This window comes from Protomyctophum parallelum, assembly GCF_964188405.1.
Source record: "Protomyctophum parallelum genome assembly, chromosome: 13".
Lineage (NCBI taxonomy): Eukaryota > Metazoa > Chordata > Actinopteri > Myctophiformes > Myctophidae > Protomyctophum > Protomyctophum parallelum.
In genome coordinates this window covers 2,843,295-2,861,401 of record NC_139708.1, presented here as the reverse complement: position 1 = coordinate 2,861,401, position 18,107 = coordinate 2,843,295, and the positions used below count along the sequence as shown (strand labels likewise).

Here is an 18,107-nt window from a genome sequence, read left to right as displayed (position 1 = left end):
TTGGGATGTGATATGCATGAAGATATATTTTTTCCTTGGTCGTGAACCGGCTATTAATGTTTCCGTTTGCCCAAGTCCTCTTCAAACTGGTAGGTTTGTGGTCTGTGCCTCTTGATTCGACTATAAAATCCTAATAACCCATTTGGTAGGCATAAGCTTCAATTAGTTTTATTTGCGTGTAATAGTTTTATTATATCTAATCATGTGACATCGTAAATCATGTCACATTTTCAAAATGGCTGAGAATATGGGGAAAAACCCTCAATTCCATTCATTATTTTCAGGAGATATTTACGGATATGATTTCATAACATGTCATATGGCCATATTACAATTAACTGGATGGGCACTGCATTGAGGAACTGCATACACAGATAGATTCTGAGACATGGGGTTTGCATTAATTTAACTTGCATAGAAACATATGCCCTATCCATAATGCTCAGGAAGAAAAAAAAAACTACTACCCAGTTATTGTAGGGCAATATGAATATATGAATAATATGACTTAATTTGCGATCTTTAGATCTGGATGGAGGTTAAGCTGTAAATAAGCTACATGTGAATGAAGATCAATGTTGTCATAACTGACACATTTAGAAGGATGTTGTGTAATTAATCAGTAGTAGGCTACGGTTATCCCAGGCTGTTTCATTCAAATCTATACATAAACACAAATAACAGTGGCCCCAAATGAGAAAGAAGAAAACTTTAATAGAAGCAGTAAAAAAGTTTGACATGAATAAATAACAAGTACGAAGCTCTGATTGGTAAAAAAACTAAAGAACATTTTGACCAACTTACAAAAGCAGAGATCATAATAGTAGTACAGTGGCAGGTGCTGGAATTTGGATACAATAGTGCAATACAATAGCTACAGTAGTTCCAATACAGTAGTTTAGAAATCAGCTACATGGATTATAATTATTCTGTAGCCAGTGGAAGATAAGATATAGGACACAATGCTTTGACACCTGTTCAACTATAACCACAACAGGACATTCTTAACAGGAACATTAAGGTATTCCATTAAGGTACTCCATTCAGACTACCGTTACACTGAAGGTCCTAGTTAAAAACATTCTTGGACTGCATGACAGCTTGTCTTCCAAGGCCAACATCTCTATTGTGACGGTTTTGGTCAGTGCATTCTAGTAGAATTTCACAGTGTTTTAAAAACAAAACATAAATCCAATTTAAAAACATTGTCTTGCCCATTTCTTCCCATGCTAATAAACCTTTACATCTTTAACTCCTACAGTATTGCCTCTGCAGAATTTGGACTGAGGCTCTCAAGTGTGGAAAGTAGGATCCTTATCTCTGCTCTATAATGAATTCGTATAATGAGAGATGGGCGGATGAATGTGAGAACTTGATGACGGAGGAATGTCAGTTATTTGGTATGTTGATACCAGAGAAGCTCCCTGGGAATATTTAGTCACTTTACTACTGCTTGGTCCCGTAACACAATGAAGTAAAACAAGAATAACTGAACTGAACCTCTCAGAAAGGACACAAGACTCTATGAGTGCCGGGACCTCACTCATTTCACAGTGCTGGTAACAGCCCTTTCAACAGCAAACATGACATATACACATTTACACAGGCAAATGGATCCTCTGCAGTCGAGCAGACACACTCTAACACAAACAAGGCATCCAAAACAAACGCGCAATTACAGAAGCTGCTCAGAGAGTGCCTGGATGCCGGGCAGGCCTAAAATCACCACGTCATTCCATGCCATGGGTGCTTCGTGGCCGGACTACCCTTGAAGGCAGGAACTCAGATTCTCAGGAGACAGAACCGTACACCAAATGACTATGTTTACAGTGCGGAGAAACGTCCAGTATAAACAGATGAGGGTTTTTCTTTTTCCTATAGGAGTGAGATACAAATGAGGGAGGGGTGAAGGGGGGAGAACTAATGAGTGGCGATCTGGGTGGTAGGCAGGTGCAGTTGGGGGGAGGATGCAGTCTTTGCCCGTGTGCTCATGACAGTTGGTGTGGGCTGGGGCGCTAAAAGGATATAATGAGACAAATCTTCTTAAGCTTGTACTGTAGTTTCTTCTTTTTGCCGGGCCTCTGCACTTCAGCAGTCCACTTTGCGAAGACTAGAGCGGCTGTAGGAATTCCTATGAGAAGACAGCAAGGCAAAGTTGAATGTTGACATTTTCAGTTCGGTTGCTCCATTTCGTATTGTTGTGACATTTTGGTCACTTCTAAAAAAAATATATATTTTTTTTATCCCACGATTTTGTAACCCATTTTTCACCCCTGTGTCAATCATCTAATGTGATCCTGGGCTCTACACACCCTTCTCCAACCTAGTCCCCATATATGGGGGACAAGGGGAGAGCAACGGACTTGAACTCATGCTTCCTTCATGCCTGAGTGTCCAAGTTGCTCCTTTACACCTGACAGGGGGGAGTTTCCCTGGTTGGACGTAGCGCGTGGAAGGAACACGTTATTCCAACCAGTTCCTTTCCCCTCCATCAGGCGCCCCGGCTGGCCAGGGGGAGGCAGTTTAGTGACCAGGATTACTGCATGCTTTTTGTGAGGGTACCTACCCTAGGGGACACGGGGAGAACATGCAAACTCCACACAGAAAGGCCCTTTCGCCAACCCCGCCTTCGGGTATGGGCACTGATGACGCGGAGGAGGAAACACGCCGCCAGCACCCACAGCGTCCCGAGCGGGAATCGAACCCAGGACCTTCTAGCTGTGAGGCGACAGCACTACCAACTGTGCCACCGTGCCCCCACATTTTGGTCACTTCTAAAAAATGTTTCAGAAGTGGTTCAAATGACAAAGAAGACTCACTCATAACTAATGAACAAGTGATCAAATGCGCAATATATGTGTGAATGGTGCCTCATCAGGCCAGCTGGAGGTGATGCACCTGCACGATTCTTGCTCAAATGTGAATCTTGATTTTCCTCCACAATAATTGATTCTCACACGATATTTATTGTCTTTAGTCCGTAGTCGCTGAACTACATTCAAAATGCGGCACCTGGAGCCAACTACTGTGGCTTTAAACAGACATCAAAGTGCTTGACTTAAACCTCTCCTAAAGTCTCTCTTGTAGCAAAACACATAAGAGTAACTAAAATGAATTAACTAGTGCTGCACGATTCTTGCTCAAATTTAGAAATGAGATCGAATCTGGATCGCAATCTTTTTGAGTGGTGCAACCACTCCCTTACGGAGCTATGTGTGGGTGTATCTGAGCACGAAAACAGCATGGTTGTTTTTCACCACCTGTGCGCAACCCAACACACACACAAACACACACGCACATTTTAACGTTATATATGGTGATTTTGGGTGTGCCAGTACAGTACAGTAAGAGTACAGTACAGTTGAGGGTACAGTAGAGGGACCCCACACGGTAACTCTGTCATTTCTCAACCGTTTCGGACGTGTGGCGGCTCACCACTCACTTCACACCGGTGTGATTTTTTGATTAAATGTGCAGCACCACTATTGAATTAATTAAACATTATTCCAGTTGATAGCTGGTCATCAGCTGTGTCTGTCATCAAGCTGCAGAATGAAAGGAACTAGTTGAACCCAGCGTTGCTATCATAATGTTGTTCTGGCTCATGCAGTTTGTCTATGTTCTGCTTTGTATTATAAACCTGACAGTTCTCCAACCATTAGTTACATGCTGCTGCCAAAAGCAGTGAAAAACACAAATGATATACTGTTAGTTTCTATATAGCAAATCAGGTTCCAGCATTTCAACAATTGCACCAGGCACCTCCTATATAATTAATGTTCAACATGTGTTAGGCCATTTAGCATCCATTTAATCTATCATGTAGCAGGCCATTATTGTGGGTCCTGTTACTACAAGTCACGTATGAAACACGAGTCTGGAACCTTGGGGTACAATATGGTTAGGTGTCATGTTGCTATTGTTGTGCTTCACATTTTGTAAAGCAGCGTTCCTCTGTGGAGGAGTGTGAGGTCATTTTGTGTACCGGTCTGCGTGGGCGGCATGTGCGGCGTCTCGAGTTACCGTTGTATTTGTGCAGCGGGAGCCGGCAGGGACCTGTACAGCTGGGGGATCTTGCGGTTGATGAGGGGACCCAGGGCTTCTTTCAGCTTATTGTAGTTCCTCTCCATTTCCCTGTGGTAGTCCTTCTGATCTGGACCAATCAGGGTTTTGTTCTTCCTCAGGGCGTCCTCACACCTGGATGACAAGAGCAGAGTGAGACACAGGGAGTCAAGGCTTTTGTTTTGATTGGCTCTTCTGTGGTGTCTGGGGCTTCAGCCGTGTGTCATCACCTCTTGGTGAAGTCCTTAAAGCAGAGGCGCAGCTTGTTGTGATGGCGGAACAGCTTGGGGTCATCAGGAATGTCGGATAGGAAGACCTGCGCCACCTCCAGGGGGCCCTGTGAGGGAGAGGAATGGGTTACATATCTGCAGAGGAATGTCTGCTAGTTCCTTACATCTCACTAACAAATATAAACCCTTTCATGGCGTTATTACTGTACATGCTGTAAAATGACCAGTTGCTCCAGCTCTCTAAATAGAAATACAAGCACCTGGTTGACTGTGGTGCCCACAGAACCCTGCAGCACCATCTGCAGCATCTTGGAGTCGGACGGCTCCTGGGAGGTGGCAAAGGCCAACTCCTGAGTCTTCTTCTGCATGTCCTCAATGGCCACTTCCATGGGCACCAGAATGATCTGGACAATCAACGCAACAAACGAGTCACTTAAAAGTCTGCTTTTGTGATTTATTTATAAAGATCTGCATTTACATTTGGCCAAATGAGCATAAAACCGTCACAACACTAGGCCATGCACACAAGCATCGAGCATGTACCATGCCGTGTTTGCCACTGAACACTGCCGTGTCGTTTAAACTGCACACACATAGTAACTTAAAGTTTGGACAGGGAGGCCACGCTATTATTAGACATCTTGTTTGTCAAAGGAAGCGGCTTTAGAATAACCAAACCAATAAACAAACCATGAAATTAATTCAAACCAGGTTATTCTATTTATGTTCCACACACTCATCCATACCTCCTCTTTGTGGATGACGTTGACGCGTGTCTTGATGTAGGGGAATGCGTGCGAGGTGGTCAGTATGACCTTGCGTTTGTACTGCTCGTAAAGGTCGCCGTGGGCTCGGCCGTCCAACGTGAAGGGGGTGCAGTACATGAAGGTACGCAGGTTGTAGTTCTTGTCAAAGTAGGTGATTCTCTCCTTGAGCTCATAGGTGTCAAAGAAAGGCTCCACGTAGGTGATCTGGAGGTAGGCCTGAAAGGAAGACAAACACAGTCAGTGCAAACACCTGTTATGACAAATGGGTATTAGATTAACTTTGTCTCTCTGGCTTGTACCTTATTGGGATCCATTTTGTTTTTATCCACATGGTTGGAGTCCTTTATAATTTCCACCACATCCTCCCCAAACCGCTCTGAATAAAACTCCTGTATTAAAACCCCACCACACCCCAAACAAACAAGAACAGGAAATCAGTCATCTTTACAAATATTTAGCTCAGCGCCACGAAGAAATCATTCAGACTTGTTGTAGCTGCAGATGACGTGCCTCCAGCCTGTGGGAGATCTCCGCCAGCTTGGTGATTGACGGTTCCTTGTAGACAAACTCCTGCTCATCCAGGTCTCCAAAGCGACAGCCATAGAAGCCCACCCGGAAGTAAGTCCCAAACATTCTCTACACACACTGAAGAGGAGATGAAAGAGAAGAGCGCTTTGAAGGGTGTTGCGGGAAAACAAACAACCAACAAAAAATGCTGATGACCAAAGATTAGACAGGAATAACAATCCATTTCAGAACGAGCATACACAGAGTGGCTTAGGAAAGAACGGTAGATTTGTGACTATGAATTACCTAAAGTCAGCTAGAAATTAAAGAACCCCCCCCCACCCCCTCCCCCCCGGAGCCCATCAATATTCCCTGTCAGTCTCCAGTGTGACGGAGAAACCCCAAATGAAAACATTCCTTCTCATTGCATGTTTACCAACAGAACCGGGGGACAGTGTGAAAACATACTGTTAAGACAGAAATTGAGTGCTTTCTGCCTTTAGTTGACATGTTGCAACATTTAAAACCAGCTGAAACCACAAAGATCAACGAGCAGGCTCAGGAAAATTGAATCCAGTTGCTCTCGTAACATGGGCTTCACCCAACTATGTGAAAGTGTGAGGGCCAGCCATTTGTCTGAATAAGTGCAGGGAGATGTTTTATTGCAATTTCACTCACCAATAAAAGGTTATTCAAACGGGCCAGGACCAGGGAAGAAGCCACAGGAAAGAAAGGGAAAACATCAGGTTTAATTCAAATTAAGTAGCTGTAACTGTTGTAAAGTATATCTGATGAATATAAACATGTTTAAGTAAAGATAAATGTCTTACCTCCCATCCTGAGCTCTAGAAGAGTTGAGGAAAAACATCAAATAATATGTGTGAGATGAACATCAAGTGAGAGATTATTTTCTACAAAGAAAACCCAGTCCAGCGCTCCTGAGAGCAGGATGGAAGCCTGAACTCACCTGGTTGTAGACTTTGTTGAAGGCCTCTTGCAGCTTGCCGTGGACAGTGGAAAGCTTCTTGAAGTCTCTGTTGGCCTCATGGATGGGCAGCAGGATCTTGTACACTTCATTTATGGCCTCATACATGGCAGCCTGAAACACATGTTGGCACATAATCTATGTGCTCGTGGGCTGACAGCGGCCGAAAGATAGGGAGAGAACCCCAGAAGCTGGTTCCATCCACAGATGGCGGGGTTGATAGTATTATGCACTGGTGAACGGTGGAATGTACATGTACTGTGTATGTGTGTAACGAATAATGGAATTAAACAAATACATTAATTATAAAATCAATTTAAAGGTATATTCAGTGATTTCACTTAATTCAAATATCACTTATTTTTTTGTTTTGTTGTGATAATCCTCCCTACTATAGAGTGTGCTGGCCATATAAGGAGTTCCTCCCTGTCCCCAGTTAACCCCTGGGGGTCAAAAAACCTTAGGTTTCGTTTTTGACTCTCTATCCTGATTGGACGAAAGGCTGGGTCCCACAGCCAAAAACGAAACCTAAGGTTTTTTGAGTGAAATCACTGAATATACCTTTAACAATCGCTTTATGTGTATGAATTAGGGCTTAAGTGACTTAGCAATTGAAAAAACCTAAACAAAACCAAAACACAATGACAGAATTACGAAGATAATGTGCGTTTGCATGTGTGTGTGTGTGTGTGTGTGTGTGTGTGTGCACTGCACATTGGTAAATGTCATGTTTGGCCGCTGTTCATGTCTAGTCTACTGTCTATAAAGTGCACAGTCAGTGCAAATGAATAAATGCATTATCTGGTGGGTGAAATGGACAATAAAGGGACTTGCTGTGTTATCCGTACCATGTTGAAAGAGTTAGCCGCTTGCTCCAGGAGACCCACCAGACCAGACTCACTGAAGTACTTCCCCGCACAGATCCCCTCCTCCTCTGGGGACAGGATGTCATCAGACACCGCAGACTCCTCCAGCACGTTGGAGGAAACATTCTGCAGGAGAAATGTCAAAACAAAAGTGTTACGTATGGCTGAGTGGACGGCGACGCCCTGCATGATGTGCACTGTTTATTTATTTTCATTATGCCAATAAACTCCTCCCTACACACATTTCGGCTGTTGTCTCCTACTGGCTCACCTACCAGTGAGGAGCCCCCACCGGGAGGACGCAGAGCCTCAGTCCTAATCCTCCCTTCCCCTGAACACGGATCAAATTGTGTTGGTGTTGTAGACGCATGCACCACGGTGGACACTTTACCACTGTGCCACCCGAACCCTGATGTGCACCGTTGCACACAACGTGTGCTTTCTAAACTACCTACTGTACCTTCTCTAGGAATGGTGAACCTGAAATCAACTAACCACTTAAACCACATTATACTGTGTTGCCCGAGGTCCCACAAAGCTCTGTACTAGCTCCTCCTTTTTCCCCTCTAAACAAAACCTCTTTTTCTGAAAATAGCAATCTAGATCTGCTATTTACACTGAATGTTTGCCTGTTTTGCCAAACGTTGGTCTATTATGACATGCTCCAAATAGAGACGCTAGGGTTCATGTGGTTAGGAATCACACACACACACACACACACACACACACACACACACACACACACACACACACACACACACACACACACACACACACACACACACACACACACACACACACACACACACACACACACACACACACACACACACACACTTTTCTTTTTCTTTCCTTTTCCATCATTGTTTATCCCTCAGGCTTGCTTTTTTTACCATAGGTTTTGTTATCATAGTTTTGGGTGGGAGCTTACTGGTAGTCCAGTTATCAAGCTTTGTTTGGGTTTAGTGTGGTTTATCTTTGGTTTCGGTAGTTTATGTGGACAAGAGCTGGGTTCACACGGCCCACTGCATGGCTGATTCAGTAGCTTACCCATCATCTGTTCTGTGTGGCTGGGATCTCCATAGTTTACCCATCATCTGTTCTGTGTGGCTGGGATCTCCATAGTTTACCCATCATCTGTTCTGTGTGGCTGGGATCTCCATAGTTTACCCATCATCTGTTCTGTGTGGCTGGGATCTCCAGCCCGTTTCATTTGTTTTATTTTGTATTTTACTTTACTTTTCATCTCCCCAAGTTCTTGCCATAATGTTTCTAGCCGAGACTTTAGTCATTTACAGAGGCCCTCAACACAGGTGTGACTCATTTAGGCTTTAGTCATTTACAGAGGCCCTCAACACAGGTGTGACTCATTTAGGCTTTAGTCATTTACAGAGGCCCTCAACATAGGTGTGACTCATTTAGACTTTAGTCATTTACAGAGGCCCTCAACACAGGTGTGACTCATTTAGACTTTATTCATTTACAGAGGCCCTCAACACAGGTGTGACTCATTTAGACTTTAGTCATTTACAGAGGCCCTCAACACAGGCGTGACTCATTTAGACTTTAGTCATTTACAGAGGCCCTCAACACAGGTGTGACTCATTTAGACTTTAGTCATTTACAGAGGCCCTCAACACAGGTATGACTCATTTAGACTTTAGTCATTTACAGAGGCCCTCAACACAGGTGTGACTCATTTAGACTTTAGTCATTTACAGAGGCCCTCAACACAGGTGTGACTCATTTAGACTTTAGTCATTTACAGAGGCCCTCAACACAGGTGTGACTCATTTAGACTTTATTCATTTACAGAGGCCCTCAACACAGGTGTGACTCATTTAGACTTTAGTCATTTACAGAGGCCCTCAACACAGGCGTGACTCATTTAGACTTTAGTCATTTACAGAGGCCCTCAACACAGGTGTGACTCATTTAGACTTTAGTCATTTACAGAGGCCCTCAACACAGGTGTGAGTCATTTAGGCTTTAGTCATTTACAGAGGCCCTCAACACAGGTGTGACTCATTTAGACTTTAGTCATTTACAGAGGCCCTCAACACAGGTGTGACTCATTTAGACTTTAGTCATTTACAGAGGCCCTCAACACAGGTGTGACTCATTCAGACTTTAGTCATTTACAGAGGCCCTCAACACAGGTGTGACTCATTTAGACTTTAGTCATTTACAGAGGCCCTCAACACAGGTGTGACTCATTTAGACTTTAGTCATTTACAGAGGCCCTCAACACAGGTGTGACTCATTCAGACTTTAGTCATTTACAGAGGCCCTCAACACAGGTGTGACTCATTTAGGCTTTAGTCATTTACAGAGGCCCTCAACACAGGTGTGACTCATTTAGACTTTAGTCATTTACAGAGGCCCTCAACACAGGTGTGACTCATTTAGACTTTAGTCATTTACAGAGGCCCTCAACACAGGTGTGACTCATTTAGACTTTAGTCATTTACAGAGGCCCTCAACACAGGTGTGACTCATTTAGGCTTTAGTCATTTACAGAGGCCCTCAACACAGGTGTGACTCATTCAGGCTTTAGTCATTTACAGAGGCCCTCAACACAGGTGTGACTCATTTAGACTTTAGTCATTTACAGAGGCCCTCAACACAGGTGTGACTCATTTAGACTTTAGTCATTTACAGAGGCCCTCAACACAGGTGTGACTCATTTAGTCTTTAGTCATTTACAGAGGCCCTCAACACAGGTGTGACTCATTTAGACTTTAGTCATTTACAGAGGCCCTCAACACAGGTGTGACTCATTTAGACTTTAGTCATTTACAGAGGCCCTCAACACAGGTGTGACTCATTTAGGCTTTAGTCATTTACAGAGGCCCTCAACACAGGTGTGACTCATTCAGACTTTAGTCATTTACAGAGGCCCTCAACACAGGTGTGACTCATTTAGGCTTTAGTCATTTACAGAGGCCCTCAACACAGGTGTGACTCATTTAGACTTTAGTCATTTACAGAGGCCCTCAACACAGGTGTGACTCATTCAGGCTTTAGTCATTTACAGAGGCCCTCAACACAGGTGTGACTCATTTAGACTTTAGTCATTTACAGAGGCCCTCAACACAGGTGTGACTCATTTAGGCTTTAGTCATTTACAGAGGCCCTCAACACAGGTGTGACTCATTTAGACTAGTTATTTACAGAGGCCCTCAACACAGGTGTGACTCATTTAGACTTTAGTCATTTACAGAGGCCCTCAACACAGGTGTGACTCATTTAGACTTTAGTTATTTACAGAGGCCCTCAACACAGGTGTGACTCATTTAGACTTTAGTCATTTACAGAGGCCCTCAACACAGGTGTGACTCATTTAGACTTTAGTCATTTACAGAGGCCCTCAACACAGGTGTGACTCATTTAGACTTTAGTCATTTACAGAGGCCCTCAACACAGGTGTGACTCATTTAGACTTTAGTCATTTACAGAGGCCCTCAACACAGGTGTGACTCATTTAGACTTTAGTCATTTACAGAGGCCCTCAACACAGGTGTGACTCATTTAGACTTTAGTCATTTACAGAGGCCCTCAACACAGGTGTGACTCATTTAGGCTTTAGTCATTTACAGAGGCCCTCAACACAGGTGTGACTCATTCAGGCTTTAGTCATTTACAGAGGCCCTCAACACAGGTGTGACTCATTTAGACTTTAGTCATTTACAGAGGCCCTCAACACAGGTGTGACTCATTTAGACTTTAGTCATTTACAGAGGCCCTCAACACAGGTGTGACTCATTTAGTCTTTAGTCATTTACAGAGGCCCTCAACACAGGTGTGACTCATTCAGACTTTAGTCATTTACAGAGGCCCTCAACACAGGTGTGACTCATTTAGACTTTAGTCATTTACAGAGGCCCTCAACACAGGTGTGACTCATTTAGACTTTAGTCATTTACAGAGGCCCTAAACACAGGTGTGACTCATTTAGACTTTAGTCATTTACAGAGGCCCTCAACACAGGTGTGACTCATTTAGACTTTAGTCATTTACAGAGGCCCTCAACACAGGTGTGACTCATTTAGACTTTAGTCATTTACAGAGGCCCTCAACACAGGTGTGACTCATTCAGACTTTAGTCATTTACAGAGGCCCTAAACACAGGTGTGACTCATTTAGACTTTAGTCATTTACAGAGGCCCTCAACACAGGTATGACTCATTTAGACTTTAGTCATTTACAGAGGCCCTCAACACAGGTGTGACTCATTCAGACTTTAGTCATTTACAGAGGCCCTCAACACAGGTGTGACTCATTTAGACTTTAGTCATTTACAGAGGCCCTCAACACAGGTGTGACTCATTTAGGCTTTAGTCATTTACAGAGGCCCTCAACACAGGTGTGACTCATTTAGACTTTAGTCATTTACAGAGGCCCTCAACACAGGTGTGACTCATTCAGACTTTAGTCATTTACAGAGGCCCTCAACACAGGTGTGACTCATTTAGACTTTAGTCATTTACAGAGGCCCTCAACACAGGTATGACTCATTTAGACTTTAGTCATTTACAGAGGCCCTCAACACAGGTGTGACTCATTTAGACTTTAGTCATTTACAGAGGCCCTCAACACAGGTGTGACTCATTCAGACTTTAGTCATTTACAGAGGCCCTCAACACAGGTGTGACTCATTTAGACTTTAGTCATTTACAGAGGCCCTCAACACAGGTGTGACTCATTTAGGCTTTAGTCATTTACAGAGGCCCTCAACACAGGTGTGACTCATTTAGACTTTAGTCATTTACAGAGGCCCTCAACACAGGTGTGACTCATTCAGACTTTAGTCATTTACAGAGGCCCTCAACACAGGTGTGACTCATTTAGACTTTAGTCATTTACAGAGGCCCTCAACACAGGTATGACTCATTTAGACTTTAGTCATTTACAGAGGCCCTAAACACAGGTGTGACTCATTTAGACTTTAGTCATTTACAGAGGCCCTCAACACAGGTGTGACTCATTTAGACTTTAGTCATTTACAGAGGCCCTCAACACAGGTGTGACTCATTCGTGAGTTTAATCCAATATCAAACCAACGCTAACCTGAAAGGTGACACAACCGATGGGCAGGTAGCGACAGTCCTCCAGCATGTTGAGGTACTCTGCCACTAGGGCAGCACTGTGGACCAGGCAGTGGGCCGCTTCGGCGTGGTTCCCCCTCTCCGAGTGCTTCCCTGCCATATTCTGTAGCCACGTGAGACGGAGGTCTGGAGAGTTCTGGTAGCCCTTAGCAATCCTAAAGAGAGAGAGAGAGGGAAAGATCAAACTACAACGAGATGAGACTCGCCAAGCAAGGCTGGACTTATATAATGAACAGATTGCAAGAAGGTACAGAATGTTGCTGTACATGCAAGTACCTGTACATCAGGTCAATGAGCATCTCTGGGTCTTGCTGATGCTCTTTCATCTTGACAGTGTCGGTTAGAATCATGTGCAGGTTGAAAACCAGATCCTGGACCTATGAGTTAAGACAGCAACTCAGCACGACCTGCTTCAACATCACCACTGCAGACAGACTACTTTTCTACATTCTACCATTTCATTCTACCACGGATGCTGTAAAGACTAAAGCGACGGCTGTGATTGTAGCCTATACCCGTTTCCTAACACTTAAGGTCCTTAAACACCAGGAGAGTGACGAGTAAATTCATACATATTGATGCTTTTATTCAGAGCGAAAAATCGATCTTGTTTCAAAAATACATTATGTCGCTTTATTGCTGCGTAATATTTGTGTTCCGTGTGGATGTAGTACACAATCAGCAGTTTAACTTACCGTAATCAAAATAAACGCTCGCAGTGTGTAATGACCTTCATTACATCGCATGGTAGTAATAATAAATGGTCCATGGAGCTTTCTCCGTCCTTTCACTTTGTAAGTTGCATATTAAACCCTCTAACACCCGCATTAATTTCTACTTGCAAAAAATAGATTTCAACCTTACTACTACTTTGTACTACTAGGACTGACACTAAAACATATGTTAAAAAAAATAAAAAAATAAAGTTTGATGGAAAATTTATAATAATTATATAATAATGATATAATAATATAATAAATTAATATTTCACATTTGGGGGATATCTTTCACAATAATGAATAAAACATGTTCTAGACATTCTAATGATCACAAAAAAACATATATTACAATTATTCTACCTACTTTTATTAGGGTAAAGGTCAAAAGTCTTAGGTTAAAAAAATGTTCAAAATCGCACAGAGTCCAGACATTTTTAATTTGTGTGAATTTCAGCCTCTGTGGGGGGTATTTATATGCAAATATCATGACCAATGGCATTGAAATGGCATTGCAATGAACATCACTGATGACGTTTAGGTGAAAAAAGAACAGAAAAGAATTATAATAATTTAGTAATTAAATAAAATAAAATTGTTGCTAAAAAGCAACGCTGGGTCTTAGAGGGTTAAGATGAGATCATCTGCTAAATGCCTATAGGACCTTTTTTTTTACTTCACGTGTCCACGTGTACCTGCTCAGGGAAGGGCGTGTCCCTCAGTTCATGGTCCTCTTCGGCGTACGTCAGGATGGTTTTCAGAGAGTGCCGGAGGTGGTCCTCGTTGAAGTTCTGAGACGTTCCCACCAGGGAGGACAGAGACATGGTCACCTGCATCTTCACCCTAGCAAAGTTCTGGGCCCCAAAGACCAAGGTGTTGCACAACATCATCATTGTGAACACAAATGTACTCCAGGTCTGATGATGTATCTGCGACACGTTGTGAGATTGTAGATTGTACAGTATATATATATATTTTTTAATTTAATTTTTATCCCACGATTTTGTAACCCAGTTTTCTTTTCACCCAGTGCCAATTATCTAATGTAATCCTGGGCGCTACACTTCCTCTGCCAACCTGGGGGGGCAGCGGACTGACCTCATGCCTCCTTCTATGCATGAGGAGTCCAAGCTGCTTCTTTTCACCTGACAGAGGGGAATTTCCCCTGGTTGGACGTAGCGTGTGGAAGGGACACGTTATTCCGACCAGTTCCTTTCCCCTCCATCAGGCGCCCCGGCTGGCCAGGGGGAGGTAGTTTTAGAGACCAGGATTACGGCATGTTTTTGTGAGGGTACCTACCCTAGGGGACACAGGGAGAACATGTGAGGGTACCTACCCTAGGGGACACGGGGAGAACATGTGAGGGTACCTACCCTAGGGGACACGGGGAGAACATGTGAGGGTACCTACCCTAGGGGACACGGGGAGAACATGCAAACTCCACACAGAAAGGCCCTTTCGCCAACCCCCGCCTCGGGTATGGGCACTGATGACGCGGAGGAGGGAACACGCCGCCAGTGCCCACAGCGTCCCCAGCGGGAATCGAACCCAGGACCTTCTAGCTGTGAGGCGACAGCACTACCAACTGTGCCACCGTGCCCCTGATTGTACAGTATAAAGAAGTATAAATTGGGTCTTAAAGATCACCACAGAGTTAAAGTTGGCTGGTTTGATTCCAGCTGGACACTGGTGACAGGAGACTGTACAGTACAGGGTGCCCTTGAGCATTGCCCTGCAGCTGAACCAGTGCTCTGACATCTCAGACTTTCTGTACGAAAAAGCATGTGTTCGCTCACAATAAGGCTGTCCCCAAACATTCAAGGTTCGAATGTTCGCTCATTAGGGTTGGCACTCGAATCTTAATTAATGGGTTTGAACCATTCGTTTTTTTATTAATTTTGTTTTATAAAAATAAATATAATTATATATATTTTTTTTTTATTAACTCGAAAATATATCTCGGCGAGAATGTGATACGAGCATGTAAAAAAAAAGTAAGTTTCTAGTGCATTCCTGTCAGAAGTTATGTCTATCTCCCTTGTTGTGCTGTCCCTCTCCTTGACCAACCTTGACCAACAAGCCAATCACACAACAGACAAAATGATTTTCCTTCTCTTATTCGCGCTGCTTGCGTTCCCTTCTCTGACTCTGCCTCAGTCAGGTTTACACACACACACACACACGATACAGAAAGACAACGGGCGCAAGCCTTTGATATGAGCAGCACGTGCTCTCATCGCGGCACGCACGAAAAACACACACACACACACACACACACACACACACACACACACACACACACACACACACACACAGAGAGAGACGACTTTACGATGATCCCCGTTCCAATGCGTTGTGGTGAAAAGGGTAGATCGCTCACCGTTTGGGGGCCGCGGTGCGAAGCCCCCAAACGGTGAGCGATCTACCCATTGCTCGAGCGAGGGAACCACCACGATACAGAAAGACAACGGGCGCGAGCCTACATTGATGTGAGCAGCATGTGCTCTCACAATTTGAGAAAAAGGTTAGTTATCTCTCTCTCTCTCTCTCTCTCTCGCTGCGCTGTGTTGCACTGCCCTCGGCAGAACCGAAAGTGCTATATACTTACAGTAGGCCTACAGCAGTGCAGAACCGAGAGAGTGGATGTAAACTGCGCAGATTTTATGATCACACACACACGCACAGAAAATAATTCGTCCGTGTGTGTGTGTGTGTGTGTGTGTGTTGAGAGAGACGAGAGAGATTGATAAAGAGCGGGGGAGACGCGCTGTGCGCTCTGATCGAGACGGTTATTTTTTTAATTAATTAGAAACAAATGGTCCGAATGTTCACTCGAAAATTCCTGCCGAAGTTCGAGTCCTAAAATAAGGGTTAGGGTACAGCCTTAGCTCACAATGAAGAGACATTCTTATATTAATGGCAAATGGTGCATTTATATAGTGCTTTTATCCAAAGCGCTTTACATAGATTGTGCATTACAGGATGAGCCCAGGATCGAACTGGGAAACTCAAGGTTCCCATCTGTTCTACCAGCCACTGTACCCCCAAGCCACTGCCGCCCCACTTATCAAACTCTATTTTCCATCAGTCTGCTCCAGTGCTTCCCTTTTCTAACTAAACACACTCACGTTCTCCTTTCCAACAAAACTGAACACACTTACGTTTCCGATCTCAAAGTTCTGCCTCATGAGCAGATAGAGGGAGGCGGAGGCGTGGCTTCGGACGGGGGCCACGCTGCTGCCACAGTGACGCAGCAGACGCAGACACAGGTCAGCACACAGCTCAGTGTCCTCTTCAAACAGCATCTCTGGAAACTACACATGACAGACACAGGTCAGCACACAGCTCAGTGTCCTCTTCAAACAGCATCTCTGGAAACTACACATGACAGACACAGGTCAGCACACAGCTCAGTGTCCTCTTCAAACAGCATCTCTGGAAACTACACATGCACGCACAACAGGATTCAAAAACAGTAAAAACACTTTTGACGTTTTAGTGTGATGCTGTAGTATGATCAATTAGGCCCCAATTGATCATACTACAGTATCATACTAAAGCAGGGATTCCCAAACTGTGGTGCGTGCACCCTCTGTGGTGCGATCGCAGGTTGTTGGGCTTTTATTAGGGCATCCATTAATGGAGGGGAAAAGAAAGTTAAAATATGGTTCTGCTTGATATACACGATATAAAGATATAATTGCTTTTATATTGTGTAATGTCAAACTGGGCCATTGTTCCGTCACCTTGTAGACCAGAGCCCTCTGTGTGGTGAAACAGTGCTGCAGGAAGAGGGCGCTCTGGTTCCCTGCCATGCTGTGTAGGAGGACCCTCAGCACACCGCCCAGGACGCTCTCCTTCAGCTCCGACGCTACCACCGTCTGAACACAACACCACGCCGTTTAGATTGACTGAAAGCCTACCACCGTCTGAACACAACACCACGCCGTTTAGATTGACTGAAAGCCTACCACCGTCTGAACACAACACCACGCCGTTTAGATTGACTGAAAGCCTACCACCGTCTGAACACAACACCACGCCGTTTAGATTGACTGAAAGCCTACCACCGTCTGAACACAACACCACGCCGTTTAGATTGACTGAAAGCAGCACTGTGTAGTTCAGGGGTTATCAGTTCAGTGGCCCGAGTCTATGAATTGAATGTTTGTGTAAGACAGAAATCGACACTAAGCCGTTTTGCTCAGACACTATGACGTAAAATTCTCCATTCATTGTCAACGGGAATTTAATGTTTGTGTAAGACAAAAATAGCCGATTTGCTCAGACACTATGACGTAAAATTATTCATTCATTGTCAATGGGAATTTAATGTTTGTGTAAGACGAAAATCTACACTAATAGCTGAATATAGGAGGGGCTAGCCGCCTTTAAAAAAAAGGTTCCATAGCGCTGCTTTAACTCTGACGGCTCAAACATGGTGGAAACGTTTGTACCCTCTTCGAGTTACAGGTGGACAAATGAACACTGAGGCCCCTTTTCCACCGGTTGGTTCCCAGTGGGAACCGGTTCAGTTCTTTTGGTTCTTAGTCCATGAGCCAGAGCTCCAAAATTGAAAGGTTAATTATGAATTGAGTAGGCAAAACCATACCTATATTAGATTGTTATCACCATTAAACTCTCCCAATTGAGTACTTACACGAAGACAATGATTTATTGTATTACAAATTTTACATTTTTAAATATGCAAATGAGGAATTATGTAGGAAAATATGCAAAATAATCAAAAACATGAAAAAGCTACTACTGTGGAAGGGTTATCATGTATTAATGTACTTGTATTGATCCTATAAACAATTTATTATAGGGTATAGTTTGCCCACCAATTTTGGAGCTCTGGCTCAT

At 43.9% G+C, this 18,107-nt stretch overlaps 1 protein-coding gene across 2 annotated transcripts in view; it reads right to left on the bottom strand.

Moving 5' to 3' along the window:
- Nucleotides 1–694: 694 nt before the first annotated feature.
- dock6 (dedicator of cytokinesis 6) overlaps nt 695–18,107 on the bottom strand; it is a 116,992-nt gene continuing 99,579 nt past the window's right edge. For both annotated transcript variants that reach the window (XM_083779469.1, XM_083779470.1), the window contains exons 35-49: nt 16,988–17,122; nt 16,403–16,555; nt 13,937–14,095; nt 12,802–12,902; nt 12,488–12,680; nt 7,400–7,543; nt 6,534–6,665; nt 6,397–6,411; nt 5,570–5,695; nt 5,359–5,448; nt 5,039–5,275; nt 4,553–4,696; nt 4,293–4,399; nt 4,024–4,197; nt 695–2,131 (exon numbers count right to left, since the gene is read on the bottom strand). In XM_083779469.1, coding sequence (XP_083635595.1) covers nt 2,089–2,131; nt 4,024–4,197; nt 4,293–4,399; nt 4,553–4,696; nt 5,039–5,275; nt 5,359–5,448; nt 5,570–5,695; nt 6,397–6,411; nt 6,534–6,665; nt 7,400–7,543; nt 12,488–12,680; nt 12,802–12,902; nt 13,937–14,095; nt 16,403–16,555; nt 16,988–17,122 — 1,953 coding nt within the window. In that variant the 3' untranslated portion in view covers nt 695–2,088. The remainder of the gene's footprint in view (nt 2,132–4,023; nt 4,198–4,292; nt 4,400–4,552; nt 4,697–5,038; nt 5,276–5,358; nt 5,449–5,569; nt 5,696–6,396; nt 6,412–6,533; nt 6,666–7,399; nt 7,544–12,487; nt 12,681–12,801; nt 12,903–13,936; nt 14,096–16,402; nt 16,556–16,987; nt 17,123–18,107) is intronic.